The sequence below is a fragment of the Musa acuminata genome, chromosome BXJ3-4 (genome assembly GCF_036884655.1).
Source record: "Musa acuminata AAA Group cultivar baxijiao chromosome BXJ3-4, Cavendish_Baxijiao_AAA, whole genome shotgun sequence".
In the NCBI taxonomy this organism is placed as follows: domain Eukaryota; kingdom Viridiplantae; phylum Streptophyta; class Magnoliopsida; order Zingiberales; family Musaceae; genus Musa; species Musa acuminata.
This window is the reverse complement of record NC_088352.1, coordinates 48,252,302-48,267,625: the sequence shown is the minus strand read 5'-3', so window position 1 is coordinate 48,267,625 and position 15,324 is coordinate 48,252,302. Positions and strand designations below refer to the sequence as shown.

The 15,324-nt window shown below is 40.4% G+C and overlaps 2 protein-coding genes and 1 long non-coding RNA gene across 5 annotated transcripts; 1 reads left to right on the top strand and 2 right to left on the bottom strand.

Moving 5' to 3' along the window:
* Window positions 1-732: 732 nt before the first annotated feature.
* Window positions 733-4,853, bottom strand: LOC135635486 (CBL-interacting protein kinase 23-like). Of its 2 annotated transcripts, XM_065146583.1 has the most exons (14): window positions 4,485-4,852; window positions 3,832-3,894; window positions 3,370-3,441; window positions 3,151-3,258; window positions 2,979-3,059; window positions 2,618-2,671; window positions 2,409-2,534; window positions 2,222-2,311; window positions 2,013-2,132; window positions 1,807-1,923; window positions 1,473-1,589; window positions 1,207-1,263; window positions 1,054-1,128; window positions 733-939 (listed from the first exon to the last, which is right to left on the bottom strand). In XM_065146583.1, the coding sequence occupies exons 1-14, from the start codon at window positions 4,650-4,652 to the stop codon at window positions 859-861; spliced, it is 1,329 nt and encodes a 442-aa protein (XP_065002655.1). In that variant the 5' UTR covers window positions 4,653-4,852; the 3' UTR covers window positions 733-858. The 2 variants fall into 2 exon arrangements, with proteins under 2 accessions (XP_065002655.1, XP_065002656.1); XM_065146584.1 differs by lacking the exons at window positions 2,979-3,059; window positions 3,151-3,258; window positions 3,370-3,441 and having other exon boundaries at window positions 4,485-4,853.
* A 2,817-nt stretch (window positions 4,854-7,670) lies between these two features.
* On the top strand, window positions 7,671-10,651 carry LOC135635246 (uncharacterized). The gene is made up of 3 exons (XM_065146200.1): window positions 7,671-8,353; window positions 9,454-9,751; window positions 10,374-10,651. Coding segments are annotated over exons 1-3 (972 nt in total). The 5' UTR covers window positions 7,671-7,681; the 3' UTR covers window positions 10,376-10,651.
* Window positions 10,652-11,545: 894 nt separating this feature from the next.
* On the bottom strand, window positions 11,546-14,252 carry LOC135636071 (uncharacterized). 2 transcript variants are annotated; one of them, XR_010495797.1, is made up of 4 exons: window positions 14,146-14,252; window positions 13,988-14,075; window positions 12,160-12,214; window positions 11,546-12,057 (listed from the first exon to the last, which is right to left on the bottom strand). It is a non-coding gene; the product is annotated as an uncharacterized LOC135636071 (long non-coding RNA). The 2 variants fall into 2 exon arrangements; XR_010495796.1 differs by having other exon boundaries at window positions 13,988-14,240.
* Between the last annotated feature and the right edge of the window lie 1,072 nt (window positions 14,253-15,324).

Genomic DNA, 15,324 nt, shown 5'->3' with positions numbered 1-15,324 from the left:
TTTTCATCGTAACGTATGTATGAATTGCATTTTAATTCATACATACGTTTTCAGTTGATCCAACGCTTGATCTCCGACTCCGATAACCACGGCTTTGCCTCTGCGCCGCGCACCAGCGGTGGAAGTGAGTGGCAGCACTGTGAATAGGCCCATGGTTGCGGTTACATAAGTACAAGAGCGTGTGTGCACGCAAAAGCACGGCACGCGCACGGTGGCGTCGCCGTGTGCAGGGACTAAAGTGTAATTTATCGTAAGTAGGTAGTTGTTGGGCAAAAACAAAAACACATATCCCCATGCACGTTGATACGTTAGCCGATTCACGTACGGACACGTGGTCGAGTTCTTAGTTAGCGCCCTCGCGTTTTTTCTGTTTGATTGCTTTAAAAGTCGTGTACGTCCGTAAAGTCTCCTCCACGAGGCCATGTTCCTGGCGGGGAACGAGAGAAACCTCCTCGTAAGCAGGCCGATCATGGTGGAGAGACTGCCGGAGAATCACTGAATCAGATTATAATGAGAATATAAGGGTATGGCTACTGGGATTGAATCGCGCCTTTGCCATATACCTTTCCAAATAGAAGTACAGTAGGTTTGAGGATACTTAAATAACCATATCAACTCGTTCAAAAAGGCATCGAGTTATAGTTTCCTAAGACAACTCTTCCCCACCATTTAACCATCGAACCCTTCATCACCAAATCAAACACCATTCTCAGAATCATCATGTACGAGGTATTAATGAGAACAAAGGTTTTTTTGATAAATTCATGAGCACGAAGTTCATACAGATTCGTACTTTACTGTACTATGTATAAGGTCATAATTTTAGAACTCCTTCTCGTCAGCTCCAATTGTGCCGATTTAACTCTTATCAGATCTGCTGGTCTCCTCCTGTGACTTCCACATGATGTCCTTTAGCGACGTCGAGAGGCTTTTGTAAAACTATAAAAGAAAATGATGAATCAAGTCGATATGATAGAGGCAAGAGTTCTTGAACTACTCGCGATGGAAACATCATATATACATATAGATATATATGAAAAATCATGTGCTTACCTTGTGAAATTCAAGTGTGTCTCCCTTAGATTTGCGAAGTTCTACCACATGCAGTGAGGGTGCCACTTCAAAAACCTTGGAAAGAGAAGCAGGGATTTTAGTCTCCAAATATAAGAAAGTTTTTTGTCAAAAGGTGATTAAATGATACTTTACCTCACTTGCAATGGCTAAGTGCCCTTTCCTTCCAGATTTTTCCCCTTGTAGTTTTAGCTGAGATAATGTTCAGAACAACCTTGATTAGAGTGATAAATGTGAGAGATGAGTATAAATATGCAATGGAGGCATGCTGGTGAAATCAGCAGCTATAATTAAGACCGACATGGCACATAGGTTCACATTAACAGTTCGGTGGGATTTGCTTTTCCAAATAAGAAAAGCTCACAAATTAGAGAACGTAGAATAAGTTACGAGGAGCTGACCTTGTAGTTCTGTTTTCTTGCTTCGAAACCCAGTGGTTTAGCTGCTTCTTCGATTTTAGAAAGAATCTCATTCGCAGGGAGTTTCGATGTAAACCTTGTTTCCCGCTTGACTAGGCCCTGAAAACAATTAGAAAGTCATATTTTATCTTGCTGCTAATTGATGGCCGACAAATAGCAAATATAGACATGAATGATGCTGCAAGAAAAATAAGAGAAATAAGGAAAGAGCCGAAGACCGGTGTGTTCTTCTCACTTGAGCAATTCTTAAGTTTTACTGAACAAATCAGAATGTTGATGAAATGAACAAAGATGAAGATTTAGAAACGTGAGTCACCATTTGCTTCTCAAAAAGGGTGCCAAGATTGAGCCCCTGTGAAGTAGAGATAAGATCAAAAGCATTCATTGGAACTGGCTTTTCATCTCGTCTCTCGATGACAAGATTTGTTGCATCCTGCACGATGAAAAGGGTGATAAACTTAAAACCATGTACCCATACACGCTTAGAACTTGTTCAAGCAGTCAACGATGAATAAAATTTACCCCCGACTCACTGAAGATCGCATCGACATCATCAAGATTAACCTCTGCTGTTTCAAAGTGTGGTGGCTGATATCCCTTCTTAAACCATTCATTCTCAATGATTTCTGGAATCGTGATGCGCTGCAAGGGAGTTGTATCATATGAGGACTATGCATTGGGTCTTCATTATTTTGATAGCCGAACATGTTTTGAAAGGAAAAACAACTAACAGTTTGGGGTTTAGGATCTAAAATTCTCTTGATAAGTTTCTTCACACTCGTAGAGAACCAAGACGGACAAGTGAAATCTGCTTTGAAGATCTGTAATGGCATCCACAAACATCAGGAACAAATTTGCAATGGAAACCTTACATGATTAATCACTATCTAAAAAGAATACTTCTGCACGAGAAATCACCTTTTTATATAATGACATTAGATTGGAATCTTCAAAAGGCAAATAACCTGCCATAAGGACAAAAAGGATCACACCACATGACCATATATCTGCCCTGGCCCCATCATAACCTTTGTCTTTGACCACCTAAGGAGAATATATACGAAATGAAGAAGATAAAGAATCTAGGGAACCGAAAGAATCGACTCCAACTCAATCGCAAAAGTTACCTCAGGGGCAACGTAATTTGGAGTACCACATGTTGTGTAAAGTAAGCCATCCTCCTGCAATGAGAAGCTAGCCAGGTTCAAGAAACTCATGAATCCATCTGTCTTTCAAATAATGTACCCATGTTGTTTGTCGCCTATATTTCAGCAACGTATACGAATACTGAAATGACGGACAGAGATATAATGACACAATAAAAAAACAAATCTTGAAAAGGGTGCAAGTACCTCATCAAATTATGGGAGCCCTAACAAAGCGAATGTGGAATGACGAGAATAAAAACACACTAAAACATTTTAATTACTCCTTATGTTGTTTTCAACATGCGTAATCTATGTCAGCACCAAAGTCATAAAAACTTACACGAACTTGTTGAGGTAATGCACTGAGCCCGAAATCTGAGATCTTAAGAACACCATTGGAGTCCAACAACAGATTCTCGGGCTGTTACCAATTCCAGGTCATAGAAACAAAGTGAGTGACGGAATCAACATTCTAGTAATGCTAGGGGACAAGACATAAATCCATTCTCAACCTTCAGATCTCGATGGAAGACACCTCTACTATGACAGTAATCTACAGCATCAATCAGCTGTTGAAAGTACTTTCTAGCTTCATCCTCCTTCAATTTTCCATTACGAGCCTACATCAGGAATCTTAGAATATTAGCAGCAATACACAAGGAATCATGAGTAACTTTCTATATTTTTCTTTCAGCAGAACAGGAAACTATGCCAAGAACATCGTATCTTACAATTCTGTCAAAGAGTTCACCCCCAGTTATAAATTCCAAAACCATGTATATCTTCGTCTTGCTGGCCATGACCTATGACAAAAGGTTTGAGCAGTTACAACTTAGATCTTCAATCAGAGGATTAGTGGACTACGACAGAGACAGAAGTCAGAGCCCACATCATTGAATGCTTGCATTCCACATGTCAGAGATGATGCATACTATCAAAGGCAAAAAGGAAACCGTAAAATGAAAATGTTGCAGAACATGATCCAGCTGAAGAAACTTAGAAATAGCAAATGTCGGAAGTTTGTTCTTTAAGAAAGCAGATATAAGAATTTAGGAAAACAATAGCAGAAATATGTTAACAGCAGTCGGAAAAACCTCAAATTTCAGTATCTAGTTCACTATATGCATCATGGACAGCTGAATGAAATAGGTAAATCACATAAATGCAAATAAGAACTAAGCCTTGTACCTCACCTCATACATCCGTACCACATTCGGATGTCTAACCAGTTTCATGGTTGAGATTTCCCGTTTTATCTGCAGCATATGAGTTGGTAAACACCGTCAGCCTACTACGAGTCAACAGAACACAATAAGTCAAGAAACTCATCCTAAAAGCCTATAAAGAAACTGAATTGTGGGAATCACATTAACCACACAAGCCACAGTACAGAGCATGATGAGAATGCTAATATCAAGAAATGGTTTTCGTTGATCGCTGCCAAAACTTGGAAATGTGCCGATGACAGCTCCATCCATGAAAATTCATTGGCAGATGATCAACAAATCCTACACACAGTAGAAAAGCACCTTGACCTTATCGTGTGGAACTCGATCACATGAACAATATTATTCATGCTTTACTGATCGATTTTGTCAACAGATCAAAGATTCCCTCTTTTGATTCTGTTTCTAGGGTAAAAAACGAGACCGAGGATAGACGCCAAGTTGCAGACGAGTCCAAACATTTCACGAGCTCTTTCTAAACGAAGGAAAACCTAAGCTGATGCTGCACGAACCCTTAATCTCGGCATATCCAAAAGAAACGGGAAGCGAGAAACCAAGACTAAATCAAGAAAACCCCGGAAAAGTAGCGTGCTTTGGACAAAGGTCGCATCTTTCTTCACCTGGCCGACCATCTTATGCCGCAGGATCTTGTCTTTGTCGAAGATCTTGATGGCCACGTTCTCCCCCGTCTCGAGGTTCTTCGCGAACTTCACCTTGGCGAAGGTGCCCTCCCCGAGCGTCCGACCGAGCTCGTACTTCCCCACCCTCGTACGCCCGACGGCGGCCATCCCTTCCCTTCCCTTCCCTCCCTCCCAAAGCCCAACGACAAGCAAACGAGAACAGATCAGTCCTCCTCGCGCCACCTCAAGATCCCTTCTTGGGGCAGGGCGGCTGCCATTCCCGCGAGTCCACCACGTTCATGGTCGCGACCACAGAATTCGAGGAGACCCGGTGGAGAGGGCGAAGGGAGAGGCGTATTACGTCCGTACTCTCTCTCCCCCCCGCTGTCCCCTCTCCCTTTAATTCATCTTCTCGTGTTTGGTGTTTGTCCGGAAACGGCAAATCCGCTACCTCCGTAATTACAGTAATCTAAACACCAATATTTTTTTATAGCTTGTATTTTTGTTGATACATCTAACTATTAATTTTAATTAAAAATAACTTTTTTTAATCCAAATTAATTAATTAAATTATGATAACATAATAACCAAAAAATAAATTTAATCATGACAATAAGTCCTATTATCCGTTAACAATCAAATCAAATATACCTTTTTTTATCATTTATATATTTTTTGGTATTTATTGTTTTAATTGAGTCATCATAGATAGGTACTCATTTTTTTACTCTCTTTTAATCATAATTATATACATTTTTCAAACTTAATCATCATTATTATCATCAAATTCACTATGTCCAAAGTAAACAATGACCATGATTTGTCTTATCTTGAAAACCATGACTACTTGCACTTGTCTCCACTACCAATAGTACAAAGTTTAGTAGCAGTTAGCTATGGCTTGGATGGTGCAAGAGCATGCATGATGATCTCCACTCATTTTTGTACCTCTAATCAAGATTATATCTATGAATGATGGATGATCTTGGTGAGCATAGTAGTGTAGTCATCACCCTCATCTATATGTTCACCATGTTAAAGGCAACAATGACCATCATTGTCTTAATACTTAACACTAATCTCTCCACTACTAAAGGTTACAATCATTAGATGAATTTTATGCTTTGGTATAAAGATTAGAAGGCATTGCACATGCCATCATGGCTTGGGTGGTGGTATACTTTCAAGAGTCCCAAGGCATTGTAGGGCTACCAATGGCTCCAAAATAGGTGGTAGGATGACATAAACTATCATGTTAAGACCAGTCATGGAGTATGGAACTACTTTTAATTCATGGAATTCAATGACCATGATAGAATATTGTTTTAGAGCTAATAATTCAGCATAGAATAATGTGTGGTGTGATGCTTTCTTTTTCCTATGGGGATGATGGAATTTTGTACTGCATTATTAGTAAACACCTCCCCATCAGTAGACACCTTCCCTGGATGAAAGCCTGTGAGGTAGGTGCCAAGCAAGAGTCATAAGTAAGACCAATCAATAGGATAAAAGGTAGTGCAAACCCTTAATTGTAAGACACTATGTTTGATGTCATTTGAATGGATCATCTTGTCCTAAAATTAAATCATGAAGAATGACAATGCAGTGTTTCAAGGATAAGCAACATTGACACTGTTATATTGTCATGTCTACATCAATTTGATATGTCACAAGTTGAGAAGTTGGAGCACAGTGCTTCTCAAAATGCACTTGATGAATGTGAAAGGAGTTTAGATATAAAATAGTATATCACTTGTTGCATTAGTATTGATTTAAATTATCTTTAGAGTCACACTAATCAATTTACTTTTTTTATTTTTTACAATTCAATGCTATCATTTGTAATTAATATAATGTAATTGATGAATGTGAAAAGAGTTTAGACATGAAATAGTATATCATTTATTGCATTAGTACTGATTTAAATTATCTTTAGAGTGCTTTTTTACAATCCAATGCTATCATTTCTAATTAATATTAGGCAAAACTACTTATACAAACTTATAAATTTGGTGATCTTTCATTCACCCCCACTAAAATTAACATTTAATATTCTTCAAATTATTATGTATATCCCTCTTAAAGTAGTGATTTTAGAAATTATAAAAAAAATCAAATAATTGTTGAAAATGGTGAATGATATGTTAAGTAGCTAAAAATTTTAATACTATTGGATAGCATTGAATGATATCAAATATTTAATTATTTGAATGTATGTATATAACCCCTTTACTAATCATGTCATAGAATCTAACCTAACTCAAGTATTTAACTCGAACAAATGAAAAGATAACATTATCCCTTGGATTAAAAGATATTTTAATAAAAAAAAGGATAATTCAACATGGATCCCTAGGTACACATGTTTCATTTTAATAAGTAGTCCCTATCATGATCTTACACACCCATTAATATAAAATGAAGCATATAATATAGCAAATCATAACCCTAACCACATGTTTGCTGATTCTTCACCTCTTTGCCCATCCTATTCTAACTACAAGCCTTCAACAACAACAATAACAATACCAACAATAATAATAATAATACTAATAACAATATGTGCATACTTAAATCGGATTCAACTTTTCTTTTTCTTTATTTGAGTGGATTAAGGATGGGGATTGGAAGTCAACGCGTGTGCCACCTTACATTACATCCAAGCGCGTCCAATGTCAACGCACTTTGACCCTTCTTTGTAAGTCTCCATCTGATCTAGCTGATGTCAGGTTGCACGTCCCCGGTCTTGCAATGTGGGGGCAGCTTATTGGCTCACCCATGGGTCCCATCTTCCTTTACTCCAATTATTTATCGTCTTTTATCTTTTACCAATAATATATAACATTTATCAATAAAAGATCAATTTGTTGAATCAATATAATGGGCCGAGAGAAAATAGCCCGGTCCAATTTCAAACAGAAAAGAGCCCAATTAAAACCACTCAATATGGGCCGAATAGAACGGCGTAGCTAAAATAGCTCGGTCCAATTTCAAATAGGATAAGAGCCCAATTAAAACCACTCAATTGGGCCGATTAAATTGCAAATGAAAAAGAGCCCAATTAAAATCACTCAACTTGGGCCAATTCAAACGGGTTAGCGGCTTCCGGATTCGGTCGAACCGAAATGAAATGTGACAGCGCGTCAAACCGGGTCACGAGAACCGAGCTATCTATATGATGGGGAAGAGGTCGATTGATGGGGCGAGGAGGGAAAGCAGGCATGGCGACGCTGGTGGCCGGCTCTTACGAGAAGTTTATTTGGGGGTTCGCCTTCAAGCCGGAAACCCTAACCCTAAAACCCCTCTTCTCCTACCCCTCCCACATCGGCCCCATCAAGGCCGTCGCGACCGCCGGCACCGTCGCCGCGTCCGGCGGCTCCGACGACGCCATCAAGCTCTACGACCTCGCCGCCGCTGCCGAGGTCGGCACCCTCCTCGACCACAGCGGCGCCGTCACCGCCCTCGCTTTCTACGCCCCGGCCTCCTCCCCCGGCGGCCTCCCCCGCAACCTCCTCTCCGCCTCCGACGATGGCGCCGTTTGCATCTACGACGCCGACCCCTTCGTCCACCTTAAGACCGTCCCCACACACCGCAAGGGCATCGCCGATCTTGCCGTCCACCCCACCGGCCGCGCCGCGCTCACGGTCGGCCGCGACGCCTGCCTCGCGCTGATCAATCTTGTCAGGGGCCGGCGGAGCTTCTCGTGCCGGCTTGACCGCGAGGCCTCCATCGTGAGGTATGGGTGCGGAGACGGGGCGAGGTTCTTTATGGTGGCAGACGAAAGGATTACGGTGCATGATTCCGAGGATGCGAGGTTGATTCAGGAGATGGACGGGCAGAAGAGGGTCCTTTGCGTCGCTCCTTCTGAGGTATCGTTTCTATTTACGAGGAAAAAAAGCTTTTTTTTCGTATTCTTTGTTCGTCCTCGAAGTAAAGTATGGTAAGCTAAACGAATGTGATCTGAACAAAACGTGTTAGTTGTTCTTCAAGGATTTTACCTGGTACAGAAAGTAATTTGAAGTAATAAATAATGCAAGGATGGATTGCATAGATATCTTGAATTATAAACATGTGTTTTCCCTTTTGTTATGTTCTTTACTGGTTCTAAGAGTTGAGGGTTACTTCCAGAGAGATTCCTTGCGCAGAACGTCCCAATTAGTATTTGGCGTTTGATTCATGCTGGACTTCAGTGTTTGCTGAATCGTTGAGTACATGTTAGCATTTGAAAATACAAAATAAGACTTTATTGTGAAACACAAAGTTGATTTTTTCAAAAGCTAGCTTATTCTTTGATTGACTGCCTTCTATTTCAAAAGTAGGGCATTGGAGCTACATTAAGGTTATAGAACTCACATAAACATTGGTTTGGGTTTTAAAGTAACATGAATTTGAATACCGGTCCGTTACTGATTTGAATAACTTGTACCAGTATTTTGGGTGGCATAATGACTTGTGCAGCCTGGTATCACTGAAAAAATAATAAGTATGATTGATAGAACAGTGCAGAGCTATATGTTCCATCACCAGGACTTGATCCGATCGAAATAATCTGTTTATATTTATTGATTATATTTATTCTTTTAAATTCTAGTAACAATATGAAATCCAGAAGCAGGCCTCTTTGTTATCTTGTTTGTTTTCTTAATTGTATATCGTTTGATCTTATGTTATCGTATAAAACTTGCGAAACCTGTTTAGCAACCAATTTGTAGAAGATAGTCTTTGTTCTTTAGGATAACTTTTCACTGTTATACTTCAATTTGTACACTTTGATGCTTCCTTCTATTTCTTTGCTATTTGAATCCAAAAACACTTTAAGAAAATAGAAAGGTAGATTTGGGGTATAAAAGCACTGAGTCTTCCATTGTGATCTTTCCTACGCTCTATCAATATCCGTTAAATGGCTGCTTGATGTTTTATTTGTTGGGATAATGTCATGATTTTTCCTACACTACTTAAAATGTTTCAGAATGGAGTTTTGTTTACTGGTGGAGAGGACCGCAGCATCACTGCCTGGGATACAACATCCGGGAAAGTTGCATATAGCATTGAGGATGCACATTCAACACGTGTAAAAGGACTTGTTATTTTCAAGAATGGAAATGATGCAGAAAGTTCTGAAGCTTCCAATTTTATTGTTTCTGCCTCATCTGATGGTGTCGTACGAGTATGGGATGCCCGCATGACTGCCAAAGAGAAACCAAATCCATTGGCTGAGACTAACACAAAATCCAGACTAACTTGTCTGGCTGGATCATTTAGAAAATGTGAGTACTAGGAGCTTTTGTTTTTTCATATTCATATTTGTTCTCTTATTGTCACTAGACCTCACTAAGCTAAAAGTGATTTCTTTTTTTAAACATTTATGTCTCCAAAAGATTTTTTTTTTCTTTGTTACTTTGCTAAATTCGATACAAGAATTCATTCGATTCATGTTATTAGCTCGGTCCCTTGAAGTTTTGATTTTCTGTGTGCTAATTAATTATCACAACCATATTGGCATTATAGTGCGTACGCTTGTTGTGCAAGAATGCCAATGACGAACCAGGAACTTACATCTTTTGTAAGCACAATAGGAGTAAAGGGTGCAAGAAATTATTGCCGATTTAAACTTTATAAATGGTTTGAGGAGTTCCTATTTAGTGATTCTTCTCTCGAGCATCCATTAATTTCAGAAAAAAAGGATCAAAACCTCTGAAATAGAAAAACACGACTTGTTTAGTTTTAGAAAATCCTTTTGCTATTTCTCTTGATTGCTATCCCCAAATTTATATTTTTAGTACACGGCTCAATTCTTATCTGAGAGGCAATTTCTATATTGGATACTTTTTAACTGTTTAAATCAGCTTGACATGTGGATTCTTAAAATATTTATTGTTGTTGTTTCAGGACTGTCGACTCTGGACTGGTACTCTGGGGAATGGAAACTTTGATCCACTTTTCTTGCTTCCGGTTAGGGTTAGGTACAACATTTTGTATATCGAGACTCTACAGGCGAAAAATTTTCTCCTAGAAACAATCATTATTTGATACACTAGGCAATGAGTTGCAAAGGAGGTCTGCTGAGTTGCGCTGTCTAAAATGAATTATTTAACCTACTTTGCTTATAGCATTTACTTTGCTTATAGCATTTATGTTGAGGTCAATGAAGTTCTTATTTATTTGCATCTGACAATGATCTTGATTTGCATAGTTTGCCAGTTTGTACATTTAGATTGCTATTTCTATTCGAAGGATTACCCAACTGCTCAGTAAATGACTCTTCTACAAGCTCAGTTTTATTGTTCCTTGTCCTTAAAAGAGGAGGAAGCGCATGGGAATGATGTAGTCATTTGGTGTCTTCAGCAAATGCCTGTCGCTAATAGTTATCAGTAAGTGGCAGCATCACATTTGCCAATTCTTTAAACTGTTGCTTATAGTTATCAGTAAGATGTTTACCCTTGTGGTTGGTGTTCTGTTCCCAATTCTCTTTCCATCAGTTTGTGTTTCAAACCCTCTTTTACTTAGTATTTGTAAGTCTGTCAGGTCAGGAGGAAGCCTTTTCTCTCTTTCCGATACAGTAAATCAAACCTTACTATCCCTTTTGAGCAACTAAAGCTTAGTTTAGCAGGAGCAAAAAGATAATGATGTGATGTAGATATATATATGAGCATTTGATTCAAACTAGCAAGAAATGTAAATAGGATCGAATGTTGTCGAAGATAACATACCAAAATAGGTTTTGATATCTCACGTGAAGGTCGGATTTAAAGGAGAACCATCTTTATTGATGGGGAAATAATTAATTATTGAATCAAATTGATCATGTCAACAACAATGGAAATTAAAATATTTTCTGAACATTTTATAATTCGAAAATAAATATCTTGTGATTAGAGAGAGTTTAGGCCTAAGGTTCTGATGCAGTTTTCTAATCTAGCTATCGAAGAGACATCATTGATGTCGTATTTTAGGAATGAAAACCTTCGATTGATTCAAGCTAGTATGAGCGATTCTTGTATCGTATCGATACAAGATCAGATTGACTGTTTGCCTCGACATCGGCCACTGACACAAAACAGTTTTTATTCATGAGCAAATCATATAATTTGACTGAAGGTATTATTATCCCAACACGATATTTGCATCCACAACTACCGCTCTTCAATCCAATGGAAAGATATATCATGAAGACGGACTTCACCCAGCCAGCAAACCCTAAAAGATCATCCCATGGATGTCGGGTAGTCAAGCTATGTGCTTGGCCAAAGTACGAAGCTCGACATGCTTCTTCCTCCTAAACCTCGCGAGGCACTGGCCCAACTGGTTCTCCCTGCTTGTTGACTGAGTACCACTGCATTATCATCAAACTTGATCTCACTGCCATCGCAGCACGCACCACCACACCATCCGCCACATCACCCTTTCTTTACTTTGCCACGGGGTTGTGCTTCCTTCACTGATGTGATAATGGTGTCACCCGGTTGTGCTCCCCTCCTTCCTTTCAATGCTTGCATGCGCATTATACGCTTTGCACCGGAGTTGTCCACCACTTTTGAGGTTTTGCCCTCATCTGTATGAATGTTCTTTGCTGCTGCAGTGACACAAAGAGCAGTTTCAGCTGGTTTTAGATCATCTGTTGTTTATGCACAACAAGGAAAGTTCATCAACAAAAATTGAGATAAGGAAATTTTGCCTAAAGATCATCTGCCATCGTAGTTGCTGCAATGGCGGTGGAGGAGGTGACAGCACTGCATTGTGGTGAAGGTCAATAAATGAGGAGGCAATAAGGTGATGACAAAGGTGCAAACAGGAGGATGAAGCAGATAAAGAGGAGAGGAAGAGAGAAATATCATATGCTTTTATATTTAACACATTTTATAGCATAAATTAGAGTAATGGAATATTCAAGAATTAGTCCATCAACTATCATTTACACAAACAGCGAGTAGATATCTCATTTCAGGTTATTATACTGATGAGCATGATGATTGAGATATGGTGGGATGTAATTTGCAGATATTTTTGAAATGAACAGTATGTTTTCAAGTCAAATGATTGGTAAAATTGGGGAAAATTCTTCAATCAATTCTCACAGAATTAACAGAAGGAGAAGACAAGTCACCAGCACCAATTTGTATCCGTATGTGTGAGTTAAATTCAACACTTCAAAGTTCTTTAAGATCCACAAGGCAGAATACACTGGTTATCATCGTATGGCAAAGAGATTGGACTCAACTTAAATTAAAAGAGAGAAACAGAGTATCTGAGAGAAAACATATTGGTAACTCAGCTTTGCCATTGCTTCCTGATTTGCTCCTAACAAATTATTGTCAAAGCTTCCAATCAAAGAACGTCCAACTATTCAGATGTCATACATGTTAGCATAATTGTAAGTACCACATTTGAAAATGTACAAAAGACAATGCATGTTAAAGAATAGACAGTCGTATGACTCGACCACATATCTTTTACCGAATGTCTCAAGACTTGATTAGTTTAAGCAGGTCTAACCTAAAGGACAGGTTTATGTGTATCACGAAACCATGATGTAGCATAGTGCAGTTTATAAGGTTAAGGTAAAGAATGACATTATATGCTACGGAAAAAAAAAAATCACATTATAAGCTAATAAAACAAGAAAACAGAAGGGAAGAAGTAAAATTCAAACACAAAAAACCGTGGTAGTAACTTTTCCAGTATTGGCTACTACCGGAAAACATCACAGTGTAAGAGAGGGTCTTTATCATTTACTTCATAAGAAAGTTTAAGGTTACAAAGAATAAAAATTCGATAGTTGAAGAGCGAGATTTATACAACTAAAAGCCGATCTTTAAGCCAGACAAGCATTTCAAAGATTGGTTGCCAGTTCAATTCTAATACAAATAAAACTTTAAGATGATTTTTATAACAAGGCTACATCATTCTTAAATGTTTAGATTTTATAAAGAATTGATAGCCTTTCTGTTCAAAAGTCACATGATCTCAACATTAATTCTCCTTACTTCATGTATAAACACTAGATCCTTCTTCTTCCGTTTCTGATGTGCACATAACCTATAGTTACCATATAGAGATGCATCCTTCCTTTCCCTTCTCAAAACCAATAATTCAATGAATTCTGTGGTTTGCAATTATGATAGTTATCATAAACTAATCCAAATATGAGTTAACAGTTTACAGGCCAAGCACTTCTAAACATAAAATAAAAAGAACATTTTGAAACAAAGAGCACCACAACTAAGAGGCAAGTGACCAAAGAAGCATTTCCCCAAACACTTGGAAGACGAGACTAACAGTGAAAATTAGCCTTCATATGATCATTAGCATACATCTACCTTGTTTTAATTAGTCACAGGTCCCAGAATCTTGTTGTTACCCATTTGGAGACCCTGATGCGCCTCCAAATCTGAATCTCAGGTCAATGCAACACCATGGCACGATAACCAGAAATCATAACCACTACGGCAGCAACGGTAACAACACTCAGAACCAAACGATGAAAACTAGTAGCACAAACAAACCTGCAGACAATTTAGACGAGAAGGATGCGCTCATTTTCTCCAGCAGGGGAAGCAACACGGAGAACGAGGAGGAAATGAGCCTCTCTTTCTTGTAACACGCAAAGACATCACAATTAGTACATAGAACACACAGCATAAACAGGACTAGGGTTTCTCACTTCCTCCACCACCGCTGCCGCCGTCGCCGTCGCCGTCGCAGGACCCTTTAAGGGTCGTAAAAGAACGACCTTTTTCTCTCTTTTTTTTTTTTTGGAGAATAAGGGGGCGTGGTGGTATTTGCTGATCGGGTACGGATCCTACTTTGACACGAATAGAACCGATAACAGTGATATCGGATTTGAATCCGAACAAAGCAGGAAAATAACAAATTAAATAGATATAGTCTATTACGGTAAGTAACTTTTTAAGCCGTGGCCTCGGGGCCGACGCGGCTCTGTTCTAGAGTCCGGATGTCGGGGATCTCGGGAGGCGTCCCTCGGGGTCTCCCTGCGGTCGGGCACCGTGGTTCGGGATCGGTCGTTCGGGTCGGCAGGTCGGCGGTTCGGGTCGGGAGGAAACGCCGGGAAGAGGCGACACCGTCTTCGCACCTGCACACAGGTCGGGTCGGGGTGCTCGGCCCGACCCCTCCGACGATCAAGTTAGAGAAAGATGTGGAGGGGGTTTCGGAGGAAGAGAAGCAGAAGTGCTTTTTAGTGTGTTCCGCCCTTCTTTTTCCTTTTGTTTGGGACTTGGGGGTATTTATAGATGAGCTCGGGTGTTACCTGACGTGCCCGTTTGCAGGGCAGGACTGTACCTTCGGTGGCGTCTGACATTGCCACTGGGGCTGCGTGGGAGGCCGAGCTGCCGCAGGGTATGGGCGAGCCTCGGCCGATGTGCTTCCGTGCCTCGACCGAGCGCACGAGGTCAAAGCTGAGGTGGTTGGCTGAGGGCTGGTGACGTTGGCAAATGTCGAGTCTGCGTCAGTGCTTGCCTCCTCGGGCAGTGTGTCTACCTGGCGTGCTGACGTGGCGCGTTGCCATTTTTGTCACTATCATATTCCCCCCCCCGAAAGGAGCTATGCGTTGGTTGTCACGTAGGGGAAGTCCGATGCATGGCTTCTGTCTCCAGGTAGGCTGGCTGTGTGGACGCAATTTCGGGGAGATCGGAGCCGCGGGGGCGAGAAGCACGACGCAGGCGGGTGAACCGCGCAGGCGCGCCTCGGGAGCTGGGGACCGAGGAGCACGACGCAGGCGGATGAGCCGCGTAGGCGCGTCTCGGGAGCTGGGAACCGAGGAGCACGACGCAGGCGGATGAGCCGTGCAGGCGCGTCCCGGGAGCCGAGCAACACGACAGGCGGG

What these genes read in the sequence shown, in the direction of transcription:
- LOC135635486 (XM_065146583.1), bottom strand. Translation starts at nt 4,652, where the DNA reads ATGGCCGCCGTCGGGCGTACGAGGGTGGGGAAGTACGAGCTCGGTCGG. An exon ending in CAAATTACGTTGCCCCTGAG is followed by an intron (nt 2,535 to 2,617) that starts GTAACTTTTGCG and finishes TATTCTCCTTAG; the next exon opens with GTGGTCAAAGACAAAGGTTA. An exon ending in CCCTTTTTGAGAAGCAAATG is followed by an intron (nt 1,590 to 1,806) that starts GTGACTCACGTT and finishes AATTGTTTTCAG; the next exon opens with GGCCTAGTCAAGCGGGAAAC.
- LOC135635246 (XM_065146200.1), top strand. Translation starts at nt 7,682, where the DNA reads ATGGGGCGAGGAGGGAAAGCAGGCATGGCGACGCTGGTGGCCGGCTCT. An exon ending in TTTGCGTCGCTCCTTCTGAG is followed by an intron (nt 8,354 to 9,453) that starts GTATCGTTTCTA and finishes AAAATGTTTCAG; the next exon opens with AATGGAGTTTTGTTTACTGG.